The sequence below is a fragment of the Lolium rigidum genome, chromosome 6, assembly GCF_022539505.1.
Source record: "Lolium rigidum isolate FL_2022 chromosome 6, APGP_CSIRO_Lrig_0.1, whole genome shotgun sequence".
Lineage (NCBI taxonomy): Eukaryota > Viridiplantae > Streptophyta > Magnoliopsida > Poales > Poaceae > Lolium > Lolium rigidum.
Genome location: NC_061513.1, coordinates 250,748,011 through 250,757,404, shown reverse-complemented (window position 1 = coordinate 250,757,404; position 9,394 = coordinate 250,748,011). Strand labels below are relative to the sequence as shown.

Here is a 9,394-nt window from a genome sequence, read left to right as displayed (position 1 = left end):
ACATATGATGCGTACGACAATGAAATGAGTCGTTACATAAGATATGCATCAGAAAATATACCATGAAGTACAACAGAAGATTTGAAGGGATAAAATTAACTGATGGACCTTTGTTTCAATGTTGTGTACGTCGAGCTCCAGTTATTGGAAGATGCTAATTAGTTTAGTTGAGGGGTGACACCATGTTGTGACTAACGCCGGGCAAGGGGTCGCCGACTCCGCGGGACTGAATGCCAACCAGGCGCGATTCAAATCTGCAAATCATACACATGTAAATAAGTAAATTGACTTGAAACAAAACATCTACATACAGTTGTCTCGATTTACAGTAGTAGCTAGCCAATCTGAATTTGCAAATATATTACACAGAATAATTCCTATTGAATCTACTACGCGTGGAAAAAAAAGGTGCATATGCTCATCCAATCTAGCTAATGAAATTCGGGGCTGGGAGACTGATGCGAGCAGATAGAGTAATACGTGCATGTGCTCATCCAACATAAATAAAAGAAATTTAAAAGATGAGAGCTTTACCGGTGCAATCAGACCTATGAAGAAATGGAGGATCACATTACAGAAGCGAAGGAGCAATTACCCTTGTCAGCAAAAGGTTGAGTTTCTTGGTAGCTGGAACACGATCTGACGAATTCCAAAACATGAGTTGGGGGTTACAAATATTCAAGGGAGGCTGAAAACCGGGAGCATCCAGCTACCATCCGAGGAGGCCAATATCGAAGATGAAGATGTGAATAGGCTGGCGCGCTAGGTACAAGCAGTTTTTTAAGCACCGACAGCAGGGACTCAATTAAATTGAGCAGTTTCTTCCTCATTTGCAAGGTAATAGATGTTGATGAATGCTGCGTGAGTCCGTTTCTGTACACTTCTGGCCGGGAGGTGATGAATCGCAGCGATAGTGCCGATATTTAATTGATTCATAATCAGTACTTAGCGAAAATGAGACGCGAGAGTCAAATTCTGTGCCACGGAGGTAGAGGGACGCAATGATGACAATGTTGGGCTCCTTTATTTTGTGAGGTTGAACGTGGATACATGCACAGCCCAGTGCAAGAAGGTAGTAAGGAATGGCTGAACCGGATGTGGGTGAAAAATAAAGGGTGACGTGGCTTCAGAGGAGGCTAGCAAATTGGGGTCATCTATTTAGAAAGGGAAGATGAGGGATCAGTCCTCCAACTTGGTCATCCTTCTTTGCTTTTGCAATAAGAATAACCAATATATATGCAGCAATGCTAAAAAACATAGGGGATAACGGGTCTACCTGTCTTAGCCCTTTTTTAGTTTGGAAATAATGACCAATGTCACCATTAGCCCTTATTTCCACACTTTCTCCCTGCAAAAAAAAAAAATCTTCAGCCCATGCACATCACAGTGGATCAAAACCTTTCATGCACATAACTTGTTGCATAAATGGTCATTTAACTTTTTCATAAGCCTTCTGAACATCCATTTTAAACAAGAGTCCTTCAACCATTTTCTCGGTATGAAGTTCATGGATAGAACCATGTAAAACAACTACCCCTGTGGAATATGTCATTCGGTCATAATTCAACAAAGTGCTGATATTCTCTAAAAGAAATGCAACGTCCAATAACCACGAAGAAATGCTTAATTCACCTCAATGAATATGTCCCATGTGTATATTAAGAAAGAAAGGGGAACCTCGCAGTTTGTGTACAGTACAGATGAGTACATGTATGAACACACACGACCCACCCGACCTTACCAATAGAAAATTAAGAACACCCCCGCTCAAAAACAGAGATAAACTGACAGAGCAAACACGTACACAGTAAAGTGATCCTTGCTTGCTATCGCCCACAATCTAGCTTCCAGCTGGATATGATCGATAAACTGAAGCATAGGTTTGTAGTTTTTGTCAAACACCCGGCTGTTCGTTTCTCTCCGGATCAACCAAGAGATTAGGACGACCCTTGTTGCCACCATAATTTAAGGCTTAGGTTACCGACAGTGATAGCCTCAATGAAACCAGCCCACGTCATTTTCCAATCTATGTTGACCACTGCGCATACGATTAACATTGTTGCCGAAGACACGTCTCTTGTTGTGAGGAAGACCTCGTTTTGCAAGTCTGTTAGTTGTCCATACATGTTCTCTGACGAATAACCAGACTGCAATTTTGCAACGTAATGGCTCCCAAGATCTCCATATTTCTTTAGTCATGTCACACTGTGTCGTGAACGTGTAGTGTGCCATGTAGACCGATTTAGATGTGAAGGACCCATTGCCGTTCCATGTCCAGGTCCATACATCATAGGTGTGATGGTTTAGGTGCATATTAGTGAGCTCTTCTGAAATGGCAACGACCTGCATAAATCCATGAATGTTCATTGGTTTCTTAATGTCATCGATCCATGCACGGTTGACGACCGCCGCCACAGCTTTTCTTACCTCAGTGAATTCTGAAACGAAGACTTCTTTTTCAGATAAAAGGCTGGCTTTAGAAATAAAGCGAAAGAGTGCGGCAGGAAAGAGGTCAGTTATTCTGAGATGAGGAGTTTGTCAAAGTTCGATTAACATATTTGTTCACTCGGAGACCGAGCCACTCAAAGAACATAGATTCCAAAACAGTTCACCTTTGTCTGTATATATCAACTAACAATCATGTCGTCTTATCCTATTCGAATCATGCTATATGTTTTTCTCACTTCTATAATCCTCTATTTCTTTGCTGCAGATAAAAGTCTTTCCAACCGTATAAACCAATGTGCTATCTTCAAATCGCCTTTGATCATTGACCTACACTATTCTACACCTCTTGGGATGAATCTAACCGTCTTGGCCAGTGAGCGCGGCATAGAAGAGGATGTTCCAAGTGTCCGGGAGGCCGGCGATGCACCAATGGGTGCAGTCTTGGCCGAAGATGCCGCCATCATACTTGGTGGGGTGCGCGTCTTTCCTGAGCTGCGACAGGAAGGTGAAGTCCAGCAGGTAGACCGGCTTGGCCATGCCGGCGAGGACGGTCCGGATGATCTCCTGCTGCGGGATCGGGCCGCCGGGGTACGGCCCCGTGCTGTTGAGCGGCTCCGTCTCCCCCATGCACGTCTTCTTTGGCGACGCGCCCCATTCCTGTCCCCTGCGTAATAGCACACGTCGAGACGGTTACGGAATTGCATGACCCATACGCGATTCTGCTATGATGCCATCAGAGATTAATAGATATGCATGAGACGAGATGCAAGCATGTGAAAGTCTGATGGCAAGTTGGTGGCTGTGGCTTAGCGGTTCAGTTGTTGCGGTCAAGGGCCAAGGCATGGGCCCTGATCCCAACAGCAGCACACTTACCTCTTTTTTCTGCTTGTGATGAGACGGGGAACCATGAGATGCCGGCAACGTAGTGCGCATGTGGCACTGAAGGATCTGATTCGCAAATCAAGAAGCAATCGTGGGAGGTAAATTACTTACTTGTAGTGAGAGGGGGAGATGCCCTGGAAGAAGACTTGAGTGTTGGTCTGGAGGAGGTTGACATCGACCCATCCGGCCCAGGTCTTGAGCGCCCTTGTGAAGGCCACCGTCCGGTCCATGTCCTTCATCACCTTGCCATCCACCTCAATGTAGTCCCATCTGCAGCAAAGGCACACGCACCCACGATACAATTTCAGAATTCAGACATAACCAGCCTGCAAAATTCAGTAAAAAACACAGACTAGACAGCGACTCACGGCTGCGTGGGACCGGAGCGCGGCCACCAGTGCCATGAGTCGAAGACGAGCACGTCGGCGCCGAGCCAGTTCCTGGCTTCTTCGATCTGGTCGAGCTTGAGGACGCGGCCGGCCTTCCCGGCGACGACGTCCACCAGGTAGTGCGTCAGGTAGTAGACCAGCGTCACATTGTACTCCTGCATACACGCAGCAGACCGTTCGTCAGCTTCAGCTAGGCTGAGTACAAATAGCAAGTGCAATAACAGTACAGGTGACTGCCGACAGAGAACAGCGTCCCTGTTTCCCCATTTCGCTTTGTAGGACAGTACAGCTAGCTCGCCATTGAAAGGGGGCTTCAAATCGCCTGCAGGCCACAGCTAGATCGCGCTCGCACGTGTGTGTCCTTAACTCGTTGTGAGTGTCGGCGCTGAATGAGCCCAGCCAAGGTTGTACTCGTCGAAGCTGGCCACCAGCAAAGGGCCGACATAGTACGCTGCGAGATCAAATTTTCTGGTACTGACACAAACACATGAAATGCGTAGCAGCAGCAACAGGCCAAGTAAACGGTTGGTTTGCGGAAGGAAATCCTATACGACCGGGGTCGTACCATCCCGGTCGCTGGACCAAGTCGTCCGTTTGACACGTAGCAAAAACGAATCTCAAAGCTTCTGCCACTTAATCACGTATTCCTCCAGTTCAACTAATCAAATCCCTAATCGCACAAGAAGCAAACAATCTCCGAACGGTTCGTCTACCTTCGATTCATCTTTCTGCACCCTTTCTTCTTGCGAGTTGCGACGGCGCGTCAAGATGGCGAACGATCTAGAAGACGACTGCATCATGGCGGCGAACAGCTCCTCCACCCGTCGTGAGTAGTAGTATACATCTCCCAACACGACAATCCCCTTCTTCCCAAATCCTCTCTTGATTGAATTCATCCCCGTGCAGCAATTGTCAAAGAAATACCAAAACTTCACAGTGGACTGCGTCGTGAAGGAGGCTGGCCATGGCAGCTGGAGCATCGGTGGCACCACCGTGAGTGTTGAAAATTGGTCGTGGCTAGCTTGAGTGCCGGTAGTGCCGGGCGACGTGAAGGAGCTGCGCCGCAGGGGACGGAAAAGGTTGTCCACGGCAGCTGCAGCGTTGGTGGTGCCGTCGGGCGCGGAGGAGCTTGGCCGTGGACGTAGAGGGAGAGCAGCGAGCATCGGCGGATCCGCGACATAGCTAGCACAGGAATCGCGGCAGCGTCAAGAGGATGCCGGAGAAGGGAACTGAATCGGGATTTAGGGGATTTAGCATTTAGGGATTTGATTAGTGGAGCTGGAGGAATACGTAAGTGCCAGAAGCTTTGAGATTCATTTCTGCTACGTGTCAAACGGATGATTTGGTCCAGCAACGGGATGGTACGACCCAGGTCGTATAAGATTTCCTTCCTTGGTTTGCAGTCTGCTTGTGGTCGAACAACTGGACTGGAGTAAGCCAGGGCAATATAGAATCATGGAAATGGGAGAGGGGATCCAGAGAACATGTCACGCTAGGCTAGATCCGGCAGCAGGTTAGCCATTAGATCCCACCGTCCCAACAACACGAGCACCGGCAAACATACGGCAGGGAGCAGACTCAGACAGCTCTTTCATTTCAGGCCAGCTCACTTTGGGAAATTGACAAATTGCAGAGGCTAGCCCATTTTTGTAGCTTTTGCCGTTAGCAGACTCTGTTTCTTTCCTTTTTAATTCAAAACCGAGCTGTTTTTTTAAACAAGTTACGGAGTACTTTATTCTTTTCATCCACACAAGGTAAGGAGATGAAAAACCAGAGCCCGTATTAACCAGAGAAAATGGGGCTGGAGAAAAAGAACAAACAGAGAATGGAACATGCGGAAAAGAAGGAAGAAACGCTGCATGGGGCAAGCAGCCGTCAGAAATTGCAGAGTTAGGTACACGCGTGACGCGGCTCGCTCGACACTACCAAAGTCCAAACCAGACGACCTCACGGCGACCCGAATTTCGGTCGGCGTTGGCGGTTTCCATTTTATCCGCTGACTTATGTCGCGCGAGGCCATTGATAAAAAAACTTGCTTTTGTCCCGATCATCCGCGCCGACAGACGCAGCGGATCCGATCACCGCCGGAGCTAGTGTCCCGCGCGCCGCGTCGCACGGCCTCCTTCCCCACTTCACCCGACGAGGCCGGCCCCGCCGTCACCAGCTGTGCCGGACGCCAGCCGTAATTAGGCCAATCATGGTACCGCCGCGAATCTCAGCGGCGCACGACCTGTTAGCGTCCCACTGGACTCATCACCTTATCATGCCCCAAAGTGCCCAGGCCCCAACGACGACACCCCACAACTTTTTACTGGACAATCTTAAGCTTCAACCACGGTACTACAGCTCCTAATATTTGGAAAGAAACCCAGAAAGCATCGGCACGTACCTCAAATGTGACGGTGGTGGAGGGGCTGATCTTCCCCGACCTCGGCGACACCGTGGTCGTGGCGTCGGGCGCGGCGGCGTGGATCATGCACAGCAGCGACTCGTACTGGTTCAGCGCCAGCGAGTCGCCCACGAACATCACCTTCTTCCCCGACCACATCCGCAGCAGCGCCAACCCGTCGAACCTGCGCACGCAACCCAGTCTCAAACGCAATTCTCATTTCTCAATCTGGAAGCCGGCGCCGACGGCCGACCGGACGGCATTACCACTACGAACCTGGGCGGGGAGCAGGGTAGGCTGGGCAGCCACCGGTACCGGAGGTACCCGGTGTCGGGGCGGCCGAAGCGGCGGCAGTCGAACTCGGCGCGGATGAAGGGGCAGCTGGCCGAGTCGTACAGCGGGTACGCCTCGTCCGCCACCCAGCTCCCGGCGAACATGTCGCACGACCCCGGCGCCGACTTCTGGTGCTGGTGGTGCTTCCGGGAGATGGTGATCGCCGCGGCGGCCGCCGCCGCAGTGCACGCCGCCAGGAGCGCCGCCACGATGGCCGCGGCGATGGCCGCGCGCCGCGTCATGGCGATCCCCATCCTGCCAAGACGGGCAATGGGGGTGAGGCTGGAGGTTCCCTTCTTGTGACGGCGGAGGAGTGGGAAGTGTGATCAGGGCTATATGTAGGTGGTAGGGGCGGCCGATACGCCCTGTTATGGTAGGTGCTGATGTTTTTTCCATGGCTGTATTCATCACGCATGGCTTGGATGCAGAGGTCCAACAAAGGATTTCGCTAGTAATAAATACTAGTATGGTACTGTATTCATTTCTAGATTTACTTCTAAAATTAACGGGGATTTATATATACGTAATAAAGGATCTGCTCGACGGTTCTTTTGGATGCGTGGTGTAAACGAGTGATGATCATCAAACCTTTTGAGAACGGCAGGCAATCCGAAAGGGGTCTTGCATCCGAGCCCCATTGATTTTGTTATGCTACTGCTCGTACAGTTGCTTGTTGTATTTGGAAACGGCACTGGTCTTGGGTTTTTTTCATCTACACTGATAGTAGCTGTGCTCAATGGAGGTCTTGTGGGTTCCTGTCAGTATTCAGCGACTGTCTTAGTGCTGTCTTTTTCATGTAAATTCCGAAAGCATGTTTAGCGAGACCAATGTTGACTGCGTGGACTTTGGGTGGAGTACTTCGTTTGACTAAACAAAGACGTGGTTTATCTAATCATGTATACAAGGTTTTCTTTTTGGATGCGGCTAGGCCTACAACTAAATTAGTTCTCACTGACCAAATTTTATCTGCAATTTATGTGTAATCTGGAAAAATGACATGGGATTATTGCATATCCATGTGTAATTCTAATGTGCACGAATATAAAGCTTTTAAAGTTAACCTAAAACTAACTGAATACTTGATTAACCTAGAACTAGCAAAATGGTATCTTTTTCGAGGGGGCAAAGCACCAACTTATGTCTCGATTGTTGTACACAACTATTCTTACTGCAAATTATTTTATGTCTACTTACACAAAAAAGATAGAAAACACAAACTCATGGGCTCCATGCACGCAAGCGAGCTTACATGTAAAACCTAGGAATCACGAATCAATTTGCTAAACCATCGGCCAAACCGGTTGAACAAAGACGTTGAGACCATCTATAAGTGGTTGCGTCCAAAGTACTCTTGTCATGTGTATTGTCGATAACGAACCATATTGCAACTACTCACATAGGAAGAAGAGGGAGAGGGTGAAAAATATAACAAAATTAAGACCAAATTTTTCCCAAAATTTCAATTTTGAAGAGTGTCGATATATTTATAATATTTAACTATTGCATAAGATTATCCCTAAGTTCTTCCAAAATTTTGAATATTTTTATTTAGTTCAAAATTTCTCTATTACTGATACTTAGTATCTTTCAAAAGTAATACGACTAGTACCTTCGTTCATGTGGTGAATATGGCACTAAAGACTAAACCTACTTTTTTTTGTTTAGTTATGGTGGTCAAAATTACACTACTATATTAGGAAAATAATCAACTATTTTTAAATCTTGAATCATAATTATTTGAATTTTTTATAGTTCCGTGCTTCATTTTCTACACTAAATTTTATAATATACATAGTATATCATAGTTTTTGGGAATGTCTTATGGGACCAACTAAATGAATCATTGAAATATTTTGTTCGCCCTGTTCCATCGGTTTAGACTTTTGGGCGAAATAGCTTGTGTCCAGTTCAGTATGATTTTCATTAAGCTAAAAATGGCAGGGACGGTGATCTCTGAATATACATCATTTGTAGCATAGTGAGCCTATAATACCAGGGATGCCAGTGGCAGGAATTGCGGGACGGACTCGATTCAAAAAAGTGCAATTTACCTATAAGATGTTGAATTAAAGCTTGTAATGCAATTTGTACTGGTTCATGTGTTTTGCCGGACAAACCGGACCCCGCTTCTGCAAATTATGCCATATAGTAATACATGTTTTATTTTTTTAAGGTTACACAAAATAGTAGTTCCGTTTGGGAAATTGACTCAATAGTGTTACTTTTTTTTAGAAGTTACCACGTCTCTATTCATATATCACGCAGAAACGACACGAAAACTCCAGAAACAACAGCTGTTCCGACACTTTGCACAAAAGACCTCACGAAAACAGAAAAATATAAAGAATCACAGAGATCTTTGTGCAGAGACGGCCGCTGCCGTCGAAGACGCCGGAGGGGGAGAAGATGAAACCAACACACCGAGGCTCGGAGAATCACCCTCGCAGACACCGCTGCTTTGTGGACCTCTAATCGCACCCGCCGGAGACGGCGGAGTTGCTTTCTTTGGGGCACATCGGCCGGGGAGAGCCCCGAGCTTGTCTGAGCCGCACCGCTGCAGCCAATCGACAGAGTCGATGGAAAACAGCGACGACGCCCTTCCGCATCCTCAATGTTACTTAGGATACAACTAAAGACTACGTTGCATACCTAAAGATAGCGTGGTGTTAAATGAGTATATTTCCTTCCATGACATCGCATCCAAGATATAAAGATAGCATGGTGTCAAATGAGTACTCCCTCCATTCCATTTTAGTTGATTTTGATTTAGTACGAAGTTGTACTAAATCCAAAGGAATAGGCGACCTCGGTATTAATACCTCAATCCATTTCTAGGTTCTTACCTTGCCAAACTTGTTTGCGGCTATCTGACTCAAAACCCAAAAGAGGAAGGGATGACACCAACTAAACGGAATGGTATAAATTGGACGTATCAGATGGGGAAATCTTAGGC

The 9,394-nt window shown here is 47.2% G+C and overlaps 1 protein-coding gene across 1 annotated transcript; it reads right to left on the bottom strand.

The window, feature by feature from the left end:
• Positions 1-2,575: 2,575 nt before the first annotated feature.
• On the bottom strand, positions 2,576-6,683 carry LOC124665086 (protein trichome birefringence-like 41). The gene is made up of 5 exons (XM_047202488.1): positions 6,385-6,683; positions 6,109-6,292; positions 3,699-3,874; positions 3,442-3,600; positions 2,576-3,112 (listed from the first exon to the last, which is right to left on the bottom strand). Exons 1-5 carry the CDS (start codon positions 6,681-6,683, stop codon positions 2,806-2,808), a joined length of 1,125 nt encoding a protein of 374 aa, XP_047058444.1. The 3' UTR covers positions 2,576-2,805.
• Between the last annotated feature and the right edge of the window lie 2,711 nt (positions 6,684-9,394).